Source organism: Fusarium falciforme, chromosome 1 (genome assembly GCF_026873545.1).
Source record: "Fusarium falciforme chromosome 1, complete sequence".
Taxonomy (NCBI): Eukaryota; Fungi; Ascomycota; class Sordariomycetes; order Hypocreales; family Nectriaceae; genus Fusarium; species Fusarium falciforme.
In genome coordinates, this window is record NC_070544.1 from 2,641,192 (window position 1) to 2,655,717 (window position 14,526).

Consider the following 14,526-nt stretch of genomic DNA (forward strand, 5'->3'; position numbering starts at 1 on the left):
AGCAAGTTTTCTTTGATTGTTGATCACAAGTGGCCTGCCTTGGTCCTTTCGCTCTCTTGTACAATAGATGAATAATAATTCAAAAAAAAGTCAAACAAAAATCCATCCCAAGTGCTAAATCGTGACATGTGGTATTCAGGGCGAGATGAAAGCTCCTTCAGCACACGAAGCCAATAAAGATAATGCTTTATTAGCCAAGCTCATTCCAGCTGAGGTGAGGACTGATCTGATGACGATCCCTGTCATCGAGCCTGTCATTGAAGCATGCAATCTAAATCACGTGACTTGGCGTAGCGAGGTGGGCGCTGTTGCCTTCCACTAACGCGTCCCACCGCGCTTTCCATCAACACCATCCCCCTCCTCCTTTGCCTGATTACCAATTTTTCCTCCTCACACTTTCAATTCACCCCGTGGTCTCACTTGTCTCAACAATTGTATTAAGAAATCTAGTCAATCAACATGAGTGAGGAATACGACGAGGCTCAGATGGGTGAGGATGGCGGCATGCCCGGCCCTGGCGCCCCTACGCCACTCTCCGCTTTGGAGGTAAGTATTCGGTATCTGGAGATTGTGGCATTCGCTGACCATTGTCTACCCAGGGAGTCGCGGGTTTGACGAAGCGCGATATTCAGCTTGTAGTCGATGGAGGCTACAACACGGTCGAGTCGGTCGCCTACACACCACGACGGGTGCTGGAACAAGTCAAGGGTATCTCGGAGCAGAAGGCAGCCAAGATTCTGGCCGAGGGTGCGTGAAAAGATGTCGAGATCTATCAAGGGAAGGCAGCTAACACTTTTCTAGCCTCTAAGCTTGTTCCTATGGGCTTCACGACTGCTACGGAAATGCATCAGCGACGTAGTGAACTCATCTCCATCACGACCGGATCCAAGAACCTGGACACACTCCTCGCCGGTGGCATCGAAACTGGCTCAGTCACCGAGCTCTTTGGCGAATTCAGAACCGGAAAGAGTCAAATTTGCCACACACTTGCTGTGACCTGCCAGCTGCCCTTCGACATGGGCGGTGGCGAGGGAAAGTGCATGTATATCGACACAGAGGGCACATTCCGCCCTGTGAGGCTGCTGGGCGTCGCTAATCGCTTTGGTCTCTCCGGAGAGGAGGTCCTGGATAATGTTGCCTACGCCCGCGCATACAACTCGGATCACCAGCTTCAACTACTCAACCAGGCCGCTGCTATGATGTGTGAGACGCGGTTCTCGCTTCTCATTGTCGATAGTGCGACCTCACTCTATCGAACCGACTTCTGCGGCCGTGGAGAGCTCTCAAACCGACAGACTCATCTTGCCAAGTTCATGAGGACGCTTCAACGTTTGGCTGATGAGTTTGGTATCGCAGTGGTCATCACGAACCAGGTCGTGGCTCAGGTCGATGGTGGGCCAAGTGCCATGTTTAACCCTGATCCAAAGAAGCCGATTGGTGGAAACATCATCGCTCATGCCAGTACAACCAGAATCAGCCTGAAGAAGGGCCGTGGCGAGACTCGTATTGCGAAGATCTACGACAGCCCTTGTCTTCCAGAGAGCGACACCCTGTTTGCGATTGGTGAGGAGGGCATCGGTGATCCTGCCCCCAAGGACATGGATAAGGATTAAATGGTCGAATTTAAAGTCTGTATGAGCGACGGAGTATGTGATCATGGTCCTTTGGGTTGTTGGCGTTGATTTTCAAGGTCTTGTTTGCCGTGTTTTCGAACTCATTTTCAGGGTGTGAGGGGATCACAGGGCTTGTTTCGAAGTGCATCTGTGATTCAAGAGTCTTTCTCATGGTGTAAAACAGTTTCTTGTACTCTATTAAACCGGGAATATATTTAAACCATGACCTTTTATGTGAATTCTTAAATGATTCAGTGGTGAAGTTCGTTGTCGCGATGCCTGTGCATGTTGTGTAGAGCTGATTGCCATTTTGGGTTAGCGCAGGCGCGACGCCCAAGTTCCACCCAGAAATTCTGCCAGGCAACGCGACCGCATCTCGCTCGCAAGAAATCGATTTGCGCCTACTTTGGGTATCGCATCCAACTCCTAAACCACCAACCACCCTATCACACGATCGAGCCGATTTATGGAGGCGAGATGGACTCAGGCGAGACGCAGTATCTCTTCAAAGAGACTCGCGTGAATCTCGAGCCTCCAGCTCCTTCCAACGTTGTCACCATCCGAGTACCCTCTAATTCGATCCACGGTCGGGGTCATCGCAAACCAGCACGAGACGGTTCGGGCGAGGACGAGACGAGCTTTCGATTAAAGACGTTGGCGACATCGTCGTCCATCTACCATCGGCAATGGCACGACACGCCGCGCAGCTTCCTGTGGCGGATCCTTGAGGATGGCACTCTGTTGAGCATCCGGGCTGTTGATGTCTGCAAAAAGACCCAGGCCGCTGATACACCTCTGGTGCTCAACTTTCACTTTTCCGTGCCTATCCAGCCGGAGTGTGTGGCGTTCTCAGACCCAGAGGAGCATGATTCGCTCTGTGTCTTTGTCCTCGACCAGGCATACCAGCTTTACAGCTTCACCCTGCGACCCGACCTGTTCAGAAAGAGGGCTGCTGTTGATGCTGGGCTCTCAGAGCTGGGCAAGGTTCAGGCGCCATCAGGCCTAGGCTTCAAGAGCCCTCACCGTATGGTGGCTGTGACGGCGGAGACGCTCCTTGTGACGGTCAACGATGGTGGAATGATCCGTTTGGACAAGAACAAGTCTCACGAACGTAGGTTGATGGTAAACATTAATGGTACGCCTTTACTGACATCGATAGCATCTGCGCCCCTTTGGACCGAGTCATTCTTCAATGTACAAGGATGGGCCCAGAACCTCCGAAGCCTTCTGCCCTTCCAGGGAAAACACACGATAAAACACGGCAAGGTCAACATGGAATACAGCTCAGCCACGTCGGTCGAGGTCACCAGTTTTGGGCTTGATGATGCTCTCTTTGCCATCACTGTCTGCCTGGATCACAGGATGCGTATCTGGAACATTAACGATGGTCAGATTTTGTATACGGGCGACATTCTGAACGCCGAAAGGAACCCGCAAGAGATTGGCAAATGGGCCATTGACCCTTCTCAATCCAACTTGGTCCAAGTTACTGGACGGAACCGCGGACAACGTATCTGTGCGACCTTTTCTCCTATCGGTGCTGGAGAGTTCAAGTTCTGGAAAATCATCGCCAAGGACCCCCACTCTATCATCGTCGAAGACTTGTCCCCCAACAACGCCTTGGTCCCCGTCACGCCGTCATCCTCAGATGTATGGACTCTTGCCGATTTCATTCTTTCATCCCCTGCTGAGAGCTCTATCCAACTCTGGACCCTCTGGAAGAACAACATTACCTACAGGGTACAGAGACTCGAGGTGGACCGTAAGAACATCTCGCAGAGTTGGGATGAGAGTTGGGACGGTGTCTATGCGGACCCCACGGCTGAGATTGCGGAGGAGTCCGGACCCTGGGATCCAACCGACGTCACTGAGAAGTGGCTGCGAATCATTCTCAAGCCAGGCCGTTTCACAAAGGCTACACTTGAAATAGCCTTGACGATCTATGAGCGCGGACTGGGAACTACAAGAGAGTTTGCCAAGGGCCGTGGATTGGCAGAGTCGATATGCTCTGTCCTTGGTGCTGCCTCGACCTTGGATCGAGCCTCATCTGGAGCTATGGACTATGCGGCATTCCGAGCGTCCAGCGAGTCACAATGGAAGAGGTTTTACCGACTGCTGCTTGAGATGGATAAGCAACGAGGAGAAGCTATCGGCCTCTCCCTGGATCCTAACACAGACCTGACTTGGGTGGTCTGCGCGGACTTTGTCTCAGCCATCAGGGACTGCAGCAACTTGGAGCGAATTTGCTATAACCTCTCCACACCCGAGGTGGATCACGTCGCTCATGCTGCATTGCTCGCTTCAGGCCTTAGCTTTGTGGATGGACTCGCGGACAAGTACACACAAGTCTCAGAGGCCGTGCTGCGACATGAGTTGTTTGAGGATTCATCCAAGACGGATCTTGAGAGAATCCAATACTTCTCCGACAAGTCTGGATTCTGGCGGGGAGTCACGGACGATGACGCCTATCAGGTCACGGATACGCTCGGTCAGAACTTTAAGACAGTGACAGATGAGCTCTACGCCGATGTGATGAACCTCATCGCCGCACCAGCAGAAGCCAAGACCCGAAACCTGAGACATCCTTTGACCGAATTTGGAAGAAAACTGGTTGTAAAGGCGGTTCAGGACAGCATCGAGTTGCAATGGAGGGCATACTTCAGCCAGCTCATTCTTCTCGTGCATATGGAGTTCGAGTTTGACAATGAAGCGGACGCTCTCCACCACCGCGTCGACATTGGACACGTCTTTAGACAACTCGTGGCGGCTCTCCGAAGGCTAGAACTTCTCAAGTGGCTCGCTCACACAGAGCTATCAGTAGCCAACAGCCGGGAGAAGAGCGAGACTGGCACTGCCTCCAAGAAGAGCGCCGAGGATGTTCAGTTGGTGACGGCTCTCGAGGTCAACCTGGGACATCTTCTTGGGTTCGCCAACAAGAACGAGTCACTCGCTATTAGCATTACCGATCTCGTCACAAACCTATGCGCGCCAGATAGCGATATCGAGGTCTCGCCATCGCTCATCCAGTGCTCCCTCATCAAGAGAGAAAGGGCAGACTTGGCTCTTGATCTGGCTCCATTCTGTGACCAGAACCCCTTTCCCACCTACATCCAGGGTCGTGTGCTACTAGCACTCAATGACTTTAACGCTGCCGCCATCAACTTCAAAAAGGCAGCCATTGGCATGAGTGAGTTTACTGCTTGCCATTGTCTTGAGGATTAGCTAACAGTCTATCAGGTGCTGAGAATATCGAAAGTGACCGCCACAGCAGCGGACTACTTGACGATACAGAGTGGAACCTTCTGAACCACGGGCTTGCTAAGTACTACTCGCACATCGTCGCTCTGTTTGAGAAACAAAAGGCCTACTCGTACGTGGTTGAGTTTGCCCGTCTAGCGATACAATTCTTGGGTTTCAAACAGGATGCCACCTTCACCAAGACGGACATGCAGAGCCGGCTATTCAACGCCGCGGTGGCGACATCGCAGTTTGAACTCGCCCACACCACCCTGCTGTTGATTAAGGATCAGGCTATGAGGTCTTCCAGCCTCCGCAAGCTCGTCGACAGAATGTGCGAGACATACCACACCATCGAGCTTGTGGCTCTGCCCTTCCCTGGCCTGCAACAACAGGTGGATGATATTCTAGCACAGAAGTCCAAGGCCACCTTGGATGTCACGGAAGGGTTCCCTTACCATCAGGTGCTCTACTCATGGCGGATCAAGCACAACAACTACCGTGGCGCGGCTTCGGTAGTGCTGGACCGGATTCACAAGCTCCGGGGCGCTGGCGAGGGGGATGAGGTGACAGGAGAGGACATTCTCGACACTCCTGTCACCAGACAGTACCTTTTGCTCATAAACGCTCTCAGCTGCGTGGAACCCAAGCAGGCTTGGATCTACGACGAGCCAACGGTATCGACGACAGGATTTGGGCGGAAGAGCGAAGGGGCTGGAAAGCGCAAGGTGGTGTCCTTGGCGGATATCCGGAAGCAGTATCAGGATGAGCTGGACCGGATCGCGGCCATTCACAACAACCAGTTTGGATTCGAGGCGGACGATGTCATGGAAATTGTATGAGCGCCGAGTGAGAGGCGGGAGGCGGTTCATGTAAACTAAACAAACGTGTTTGCTTTAAAGACTCACAGGGGCGCGATACCTAGGTAGGACATGTTTATGGGATCATACCGGATTGATTAATTGTTTCATATGAAGGATGACTTGTTTATACGAAAGGACTGCACTAGTTTCCATCACCCGGTTATTCCCATCTCTGAACCAAACGCCAGAACCGATGCTAGAAAACGCGCAGAGAGCTGACAAGAATATACACCGGATTCAACAAGAATGACATGTAAGTATCTACTATGCCTGAACAGCGCCTATCTGCTTGTTCTCTGGGTGCGCCGCCAGCGCGTGGGTGCCCGCGTTGGGGAGAGGGGCGGCATCAGGGGCTTGGCGGTAAAGGATGATTTCAGATTGCTTAAAATACCGTCGAGCATCTGGGATGTCTTGTTAGCAGGTTGCTCAGAGCTATGGGTGTAAATACCGGCTTACCTTCGTCGATGAGAACCAGGCTTAAGTAGTAGCGCGTGGAAAACTTCTTGTTGACATCGCGGAACGTAGGTGTCAAATCGAAGCCTCCGAGGAATAGTCGGATGGGAATGGTCTCGCCGCGCGACGGTGAGCCGTCCATGATCTCGAACCGCACCAGGGTCTCGCTCTCGTTGTACTGGTTGGGGGCGGCGCCCGTCGTCTCCCTCCGGATGATGGACAGCTCCATGTGCTTGATCTTGAGGCGGACCAGCAGGAAATAGATGCGTCCGACGATGACGTCCTTGAGGTGGTACTTGGACTTGCTGTACTCGAACTCGATGTGAAGGCAGTCCTCGATACCCACGTCCATCTTGATGCTGCTGTTCATCTCGGGAGGAATGCGGTAGCTGTAGACCCAAATGTCCTTCTCGCGGATCACGTCGGCCATGCGGCGCGAGACGGTGACGCGCACAAAGTAGCGCAGCTTGACGTTGATGCCGTTGTACGACTCGTACTGCTTCTCGACGTTCTTGAAGTTGAAGTCGAAGGTCTGAGGGTGCTGGAGCTCGCCGGGCGCGGCGAGCTCTTGGTTGAGGGAGAGGAACTCGTAGTGGTTTCCGCGATCAAAGAACATTTCTGCGCGGCGAGTTAGCATTTGATGGTTCAGATAGAGGAGCTGGCGCATCGAGAGGCGAGGTTTCAGGGGCTAGGCGGCAACGCCGGTGCCATCGTGTCCCGCGCAAGGTGTCGCGTACCTATCGTGCCGATAAACTGAACCTTGATACCGGTGTGCTCGAGCCTCTTGCCGTCCTTGGGCCTGACGGTGACGGCGCCCTTGACAGACTCGCCATCCATGAAGAGGGGCGCCTTCTCGCGGCGGTTCTTGTCGAGCTTGACATCGACCATGGATCGGTCGTCGGCATCGTCGAGGACAATGTCGATATCGACGGGGGTCGCGAAAAAGTACGACATGACGGCGGGCGAGTCTCTATCTGTCGTTTGTTTGAAGAAGGGTGGGTGAGGCTGCGAGGCTGAGGCTGGCGCGGATGGGGTTGGGCTTTTGGTGGTGAGGACGTCGGAGGTCGGCGGCGCTGACGTATCGGCCGGGGCTGGGCAGGGGACCGGTGGGGACCCACCCGAGCTCTCCGTTGCATGAGGTCCGAGTTGGAGTGTAAAGATGAGGATATTGGCGTGTAATAGTGGTTCAATTGCGCTGGAACTTGGAGGAAGTAATCAAAGTATTATACAGAAATCTTCCTCAAGTTATTATTCTTTTAAAAATGCCGTATCATTCTGATTTTCACTCACAAAGCTGTTTCTCGTCTTCTTCTCAACCCACTACAGCCTCTCATTGGCTGGAGCTCCCCACGGAGAAACAAAACGCCCGGATCCGCCAGCTTTAGGTTCTCTGCCCACACGAGGGGCACACGGCACGTGATCACTCGCACACGAAATTGCCGTCTTTTTTTCCTCCACGACCCGCACCAAGTCGAAATCAATTCGCGGCCGATTCTCCCAGATACCCTCAACCCCCCGACATCAACTAACCCTCCCACAGCCGGCAGGATGAAGTACATTCATTCCCAGGAGCTCCTTGAGATCCCCGAGGGGGGTACGTTGCGCCCTTTTTCCCTGTTGAATTCTCAACGTCGCCGATCCTGGGATCAATTTCCGACAGAGCTGGAATTTCTTCGCGATGGAGTTTTTGTTTGCGCCTGCGCACAGCATGCTCAAAAAAAGATCCTCGTGGAGCTCCGGGCTATTGGGATTGTCCACGGGACGGCGTCGAAAGAATTGAGAGAAGGCTCGGAATACTGACATTCATCGTCTTATAGTCAAGGTTGCCATCAAGTCGCGAATTGTCACCGTCGAGGGCCCCCGAGGCAAGCTGGTCAAGGATCTCAGCCACCTGGCCGTCAACTTCACCGTTCCCAAGAAGAACACCATCTCGATCGAGATCCACCATGGTGTCCGCAAGAACGTCGCCACCCTCCGAACTGTCCGCACCATCATCAGCAACCTGATCATCGGTGTGACAAAGGGCTTCAAGTACAAGATGCGATACGTCTACGCCCATTTCCCCATCAACGTCAACGTCTCCAAGAACGCCGAGACCGACCTGTTCGAGGTTGAGATCCGAAACTTCGTCGGCGAGAAGCTCGTCCGCCGCGTCGTCATGCAGCCCGGTGTCGAGGTCGAGACCTCGACCGCCCAGAAGGACGAGCTCGTCCTCTCCGGCAACGATCTCCAGAACGTCTCCCAAAGCGCCGCCGATATCCAGCAGATCTGCAGAGTGCGAAACAAGGATATCCGAAAGGTAGGGCAAACCGACAGATGGTCGAATCCACGCAATGCCTCGGAGCCACGATTTGCTAACACGGTACATCACAGTTCTTGGACGGTCTGTACGTTTCCGAGAAGGGCAACATTGTTCAGGATGAATAGACGCGGACACGGACACGGATCTTGTTTCTTTTGCGTTTCTGGGTCTCAGGAGTGGCGAAGGTTCATCGTTGCATGTCACGTAGCAAAAAAAGGGCTACGAAACAAATTTCAAAAAGCAAAGAGATGATGACTCTGGTGCCGGCACAATCTATGAAACTCTCGCCAAAAAGTGCGTTTTGTGACGTTTGTGGAGCGAAGCGGGGGAAGATTCATTTTAGACGAGGGTTCGAGGGTTCTGGCCGCCTGTTAAAAAAGACAATCACCCTCTTGTCATTGAAAGACGGTGATGAATTAGCTACCTACCTGAGAAGCCAGCGCGACCTTGGATCTCTGATCGTGCAAAAACGAACAATTGAAAAGAGGTCGCTCGCTAATCCATTAATGAACAGACACATGCAAGGTGATGAGAAAGTGGACCGAGATTAGGTGTGAAAATGAGGTTTGCTTTCTTTAATTCCATTATGCCGTGCCTCATCGATATATTCATCTTTATATATCAAACTCGTGAATTTTTCTTGACCTTTCGTGGTAAGTCATCTCTACTTTCCCTCGTGACGTGATCTCTTAAAAAACATAACCGTAACCATAATCCATGCGTGCAAAAAACAATCGTGGTGAAAACTAAGTGTCGAGAAGGGGGGGTTGCGGGAGGATTTGGGGGGGTGGGAAAGGAGGAAGAGGAAAAAATCAACAGGAGACCATTATATACGAGAAACCGGAAACGCCAGTGGCCCAATGTGCGAAGCAACAAGTCGAGCGTATATCCATTTCAGCTCGAGTCCCTATGTCAAATGCGGAGACATGTACAGATGTGGGAGGGAGACGGTGGTGATGAAGGGTGAGTGAGAAGCCGCTGTCTCAGATCAAGGTCGAGGAGAGCGCGAGTAGTATGACCTCGAACGGCTGTCTCGTGTACGGCGGGTACGGTGTGTTCGTCCACCAGAGCTTGAGCTGCCTGTTTGGGTTGTTAGCTTAAGATGCATTGATTATTGTGTTTAGAAGTTGGACTTACTGGGACTGGTGCCAGTGTAATCACTGTATGAGTAGTAAGAGTCGCTGTATCGCGAAGACCCACGGGATGACCGCGCGGGCTTGGTGCTAGCAGGTCGCTTGTCCTTCTTGAGGTTGAGCAGAGCCAGGAGCGTAGCCGCGAGACCGGCGATGCCGAGCCACTTCTTACCGCTCGACTTCTTCTCGCGGCGGTCACCGGCTGCGGATGGGGCACCACTCATGCGGGACTTGCGAGAGTACGCAGAGGGCGGGGGACGGCTGCCGTGACGGGAGTAGCGCTCCTCAACGATGTCGACTTGCTCACGACTCTCCTTCTTGTCCTTCTTGCCAAATAGAGCGAGCCAGAGACCGCGGGCGATGCAGCAGAAGCAGAGCAGCAGCAGGAGAGCGACACCAGCAACGGAACCGATCACAATACCGGCGATGGCGCCAGCACTGAGACCGCCGCCGCTGGTCGAACCCTCACCAGCCGCAGCCTCATCGCTGGTCTCGGTGGCCGTGGCCTCGGAAGTGGTCTCAGTCTCAGTCTCGGTGCTCTGGACGCCGCTGGTGGTGATGGTGGTGGTACCAGTGACTCGGTAGGGAGCTGAATAGCGAGTGGTGACCTTGCCGTCGCTGGTGATGACAACAGCAGTGGGCTCGTCGTAGCCAGGCTTCGCCGAACACTGGCCGTCGTACGCGCACGTCTGCCATCCAGCGCAGCAAATGTAGCCACAGGCCTCTTGCTCATCGTTCTTGGGTACACAGTCGACGCCCTCGGTAGGTTCAGGAGCAGGCTCCCAGCGGGTCATGATTGTGCTAGTGTATGTCTTGGTCTCGGTCCAGGTGGTGGTGAAGGCACCGATGTAGCCCTTGACGCAGTTTGCGACGCCATCAGCAGTCTGGCAGACCTCGTTGGAGCCGCAGCAGTATTGGTTGTCAGAGCCGCAGTAAGAATCGCAGGCGCGGGGCATCAGATAAGAGTAGCCGAGATCGTGTAGATCATCTCGGGGAAAGGGCTTAGCAGATCCCAAGCCAGCGATGGCGAGGAGCACCAGCTGCCTTGACGACAAGCGCATGGCGGCGGCTTCTTTTCTGTGGTTGGTTGGTGCTCTCGTTTCTTCTCTTTCCCTGCGCAGTGCGCCTTGTCGCAGTGGATGGTGTAGAATCCAATTCCAGTCGAAGCTCACACCGATGGCGAATTGACTCGAGGTTTTTAAATGGATCTCGTGTGAGTCAACCGTTGCGAGATTAATCTGTCAGGTCCTCGCACAAACGGTTCTGGAATGCGGCAGAAGCGTGTGTGTCGCGGGGGTGAAGAGAGGAATGCGGGCGGTGAGGTCGAGTGCGTAGTATTAGGTATTAGTGCCCAAAACCTGGAAGTAGAAGTGCGGCTCGTATAGGTGGTATGTGAATGTGAGGATGACGAAGCGAGGCCCCCGGGATGATGCTGAGTGAGGAGAAGGAGGGAGAGAGGTCAAGATGCTTTGAGTTACGATGGAGGGAGAAAAAATTAAAGTCGAGAAAATAGCAGTGCCAAAAGCTGGGCGCTGCAGCAAGACTTTTAACTAGGCGGCTGGTGCTGGTGGTGGGCTGCGGGAAAGGCTTCGTTCTGGTTCCCAACCTCCCACTTACACCCAACCTCTTTGATTTCTCACGACGGACGTGTCTGTCACCGGGCACTTGACACGCACGCGGGAAATAAGGGGTCCCTGGATCCACACTGACGAGGGAAAAATCAGCGAAATTCAATACCACGTTGGAGTGCAGGGGGAAGACTCAGTCCTTTTGCTCTTGTCGGTGTAAACAGGTCTTGTCCGTTGAAAAGCTTCACATGCAGCTCAGGAGTCGAGAGTGACGTTGGTGTCGGACAGCGACGAACAATGGCGGGGTGCCAGCTCATGACACCTCCACTGACCAAGCCTGTGCTCGCTCACTGGACAACTATCGATAACGTAGCTCAGGGCAAAAAGCGCCTGGTCCGCGGGATGGACCGGGGGGTGTTCTAGAGCCGACAGCTTCCAAGGCCGGGCGTCGACAACTGGACGAGAACCCTGCCGGGCCTGCGACCTGTTCATGGCCGCCCTGAAGCTAGACCGCCTACAGCGCTTGGCCCTGGGGAACTTGAGACTGACAGGAGGGTACGTACACCCATCACCACTTTACACCCTGGGATGGGTCAGGGCGAGCGGTTTTCATTGCATGGCGGGAGGCGCGAACGCGTCTGATGCATGCTCTAATTAATCATCCAGGGGCCAACGTCCCTGCAACCGAGGGGGTCCACCATCTCATTGGGTATTTACGGGGTTTTGGCTGAGGATGTGGCCGTCAGACGACGACATCAACAAGAAAACTGGGAGGTTGGGAGGAGTGACCTTCAGGGATCAATTCCAAGTTGGGCCCGGAGGACCTCTTGGTCAGGCAACCAGCTCAAGCCACATGGCTTGCCGCGCACTAGCCACATGATGCATGCAGCCACATAAGCTCGAGCCACATATGATCGTGGCTTGATTTGTGGCTAGGTTAGCGCCCTTTTGAGCTCCAGAGTTTCCAGGTTCCAGTTGGGTTGGCAGCTGTGACGCTCCGCGCGGCTTGCTTGGTTGCATCACCGGCAACCTCATCTCACCAGCTCAGCTCGCTCTTTTCATCCGTTTTCCCATTCGAACCCCCGTCTTCCGTCAACCCCCTCGGTCTCCTCCCTTGGCCCATCGTCCGACCGCTCGTATATTCTGCTGCTCGCAGCCGCGACGCCGTCATCATGTCGCTCGACCCGCCGACGTACCTGGCCTCTCTCCAGAGCAACATCCGCCAGCGACCTATCCCATGGGACGGCGCCGTCAGGGCAGGCACCCTCACCGAGGAGCAGTATGCCAAGATTCGCGCCGTAGACAAGGCCAAGAAGCCTGAGCAGCGAAAGGAGATTGTCTCGGGGGATATCGATGGATACCGCGTCTTGTTTGTTGGCGATTCGGGAAAGACCAGTGTTCTCGAGACGGCAGGAAAGCATGCCAACGTGAGCCAGTACATCCTCGTTTTGCTAGGCGATCTGCTTGAGGGTAAGTTCATCTCGCACTTGCCCACGCGCGACAAGAGACAGGGATGCCAGAACCCTTTGCTTCTATCGCCACTGTTCCATCATCGAGACTGCAATTGATACTAACCTACTTCTCCTCCTAGCTGTTCCCTCCCTAGCCAAAGCCCTATTCAAAACTAAGGAGCCTTATCGACACTTTTTGCCTCTGCTCAACTCCACCAACCCTGAGGACCCTATTCCATTGCTTACTGCCCACGCCCTGACCACCCTCATGGCTCTCGCTCGAGACGAGTCCCAAGCCACACTCCAGGCTCTGCCCGTGGTGCTCTCTTACCTTTCTGGCTTGGCCAAGAGCTCCGATGCCGGTCTGCAGGATATCGCCGTGCAGGAGTATTCATCCCTCCTCCTGGGTCATGTGTCAAGGATGCAGTTCTGGAACCAGAGAAGCGAGACGATTGAGCCCCTCATCAAGATCCTCCAGACGGCAGCTGGCATTGGCAACGGGGGCAACTCATCTGCCAGTCTCTGGAGCGGCAACACGAGCACTCGTTCCACCGGCTTCGAGGGCTCGTTGGGCGGCGGAGTTGGCCTGCAGCTCCTCTACCATGCTCTCCTTGTCATCTGGCAGATAAGCTTCGAGGCCGAGGACATTGGCGACGACCTCAACGAGTAAGTCCCCCGATCGTACCCTACTTTCCTTTACTAATCCCTGCCCAGTGAATACGACATTGTTCTGCTTTACACTCAGCTTCTGCGACTGTCTCCCAAGGAAAAGACAACCCGACTAATCTTGTCCACACTCTACAACCTCCTCGAGAAGAACCAAAAGTCTCTACTCCCTACCGCTGTTCTCGCTCGTCTCCCAGCTCTCCTGGACAACATCGGTAGCCGCCATCTGACCGACCCTGACTTGCTGGAGGACCTCTCAAGCCTCAAGGAAATGCTGGAGGAGTACACCAAGACGAAGACCACATTTGACGAATATGTGGCCGAGGTGCAGGCTGGCCACCTCCGATGGTCACCACCTCACCGAAGCACAGTCTTTTGGGCTGAAAATGCCCGCAAGATCCTCGAGTATGAGAATGGAGAGATCCCTCGGAAGCTGGCCGAGATTATGCGACAGCCATGGGAGAACGACAAGCAGGTGCTCGCCATCGCCTGCAACGACGTTGGGTGCCTGGTGAAGGAGGTTCCTGAGAAGCGATACCAACTAGAGAGAGTGGGACTTAAGAGACGGATTATGGAGCTCATGCAGTCGGATGACGAGAACGTGCGATGGGAAAGTCTTCAGGCACTGGGATGTTGGCTGAAGTATAGTTTTGAGCAGCAATAAGCTGTCGGCAGACTCAAGCGAGGCTCTGCTGCGGTGTCTTATTTTGTTAGGTGGCGTCTGGTTGTTGCTCGGTCAGAGTCCGCGCGCTTAGAGGAATCACGGTAGACGAGCCGCGGCGGGGGCATCAGCTGTAATTGGCATACTTTTTGGTTATATGTAGTCTCTGGGCCTCATTGAGAGGCACCACTATATCGCACGCTGAGAATGAAAGTTCAAAAACACCCAAACACGATGCAGATACAATCAATGCCAGTGAGCCAGTATTGCTCCGTCCACAAGTGCCGAGTTGCGGGTTTTCCGTTGCTCGGAGCTCGGAGGGCGCTCCGGGGGACCGGGGTCGGTTTTCGGAAGGAAAGACCGTGGTTGATGGTTGATAGGGCGCGCGCGGCAATCCGAAGCCCCGCTGATGAGAGTCAAAGGTGGTACCGCAGGTACAAGCGCGGCCCGGAGTACGGTTAGTAACTTTCCAGTGAGTAAAAGTTGCTGAGCGCCCTCTCAGCCTCTTGTTTACTTGCTTCCTACATCCCCTCATCTTCCTCTCCATCGATCAATTGACTCTTTTCTTACCACCAATCC

At 54.0% G+C, this 14,526-nt stretch overlaps 4 protein-coding genes and 2 pseudogenes across 6 annotated transcripts, besides 2 other annotated features; 4 read left to right on the forward strand and 2 right to left on the reverse strand.

Moving 5' to 3' along the window:
• The first annotated feature begins 450 nt into the window (after window positions 1-450).
• NCS54_00070000 lies at window positions 451-1,613 on the forward strand (annotated as a pseudogene). Its single transcript has 3 exons — window positions 451-546; window positions 600-747; window positions 802-1,613.
• Window positions 451-1,613: a sequence feature.
• A 432-nt stretch (window positions 1,614-2,045) lies between these two features.
• On the forward strand, window positions 2,046-5,692 carry NCS54_00070100 (Hypothetical protein; the record flags this gene model as incomplete). Its single annotated transcript, XM_053146345.1, has 3 exons — window positions 2,046-2,724; window positions 2,773-4,800; window positions 4,851-5,692. Exons 1-3 carry the CDS (start codon window positions 2,091-2,093, stop codon window positions 5,690-5,692), a joined length of 3,504 nt encoding a protein of 1,167 aa, XP_053002320.1. The 5' UTR covers window positions 2,046-2,090.
• Window positions 5,693-5,977: 285 nt separating this feature from the next.
• On the reverse strand, window positions 5,978-7,120 carry NCS54_00070200 (Vacuolar protein sorting-associated protein 26; the record flags this gene model as incomplete). The annotated part of the gene is made up of 3 exons (XM_053146346.1): window positions 5,978-6,114; window positions 6,170-6,784; window positions 6,904-7,120. 3 exons carry the CDS (start codon window positions 7,118-7,120, stop codon window positions 5,978-5,980), a joined length of 969 nt encoding a protein of 322 aa, XP_053002321.1.
• Window positions 7,121-7,633: 513 nt separating this feature from the next.
• NCS54_00070300 lies at window positions 7,634-8,593 on the forward strand (annotated as a pseudogene). Its single transcript has 3 exons — window positions 7,634-7,760; window positions 7,984-8,465; window positions 8,540-8,593.
• Window positions 7,634-8,593: a sequence feature.
• An 863-nt stretch (window positions 8,594-9,456) lies between these two features.
• On the reverse strand, window positions 9,457-10,662 carry NCS54_00070400 (Hypothetical protein; the record flags this gene model as incomplete). Its single annotated transcript, XM_053146347.1, has 2 exons — window positions 9,457-9,548; window positions 9,606-10,662. The coding sequence occupies 2 exons, from the start codon at window positions 10,660-10,662 to the stop codon at window positions 9,457-9,459; spliced, it is 1,149 nt and encodes a 382-aa protein (XP_053002322.1).
• Window positions 10,663-12,341: 1,679 nt separating this feature from the next.
• On the forward strand, window positions 12,342-13,950 carry NCS54_00070500 (V-type proton ATPase subunit H; the record flags this gene model as incomplete). Its single annotated transcript, XM_053146348.1, has 3 exons — window positions 12,342-12,639; window positions 12,761-13,286; window positions 13,335-13,950. The coding sequence occupies 3 exons, from the start codon at window positions 12,342-12,344 to the stop codon at window positions 13,948-13,950; spliced, it is 1,440 nt and encodes a 479-aa protein (XP_053002323.1).
• Between the last annotated feature and the right edge of the window lie 576 nt (window positions 13,951-14,526).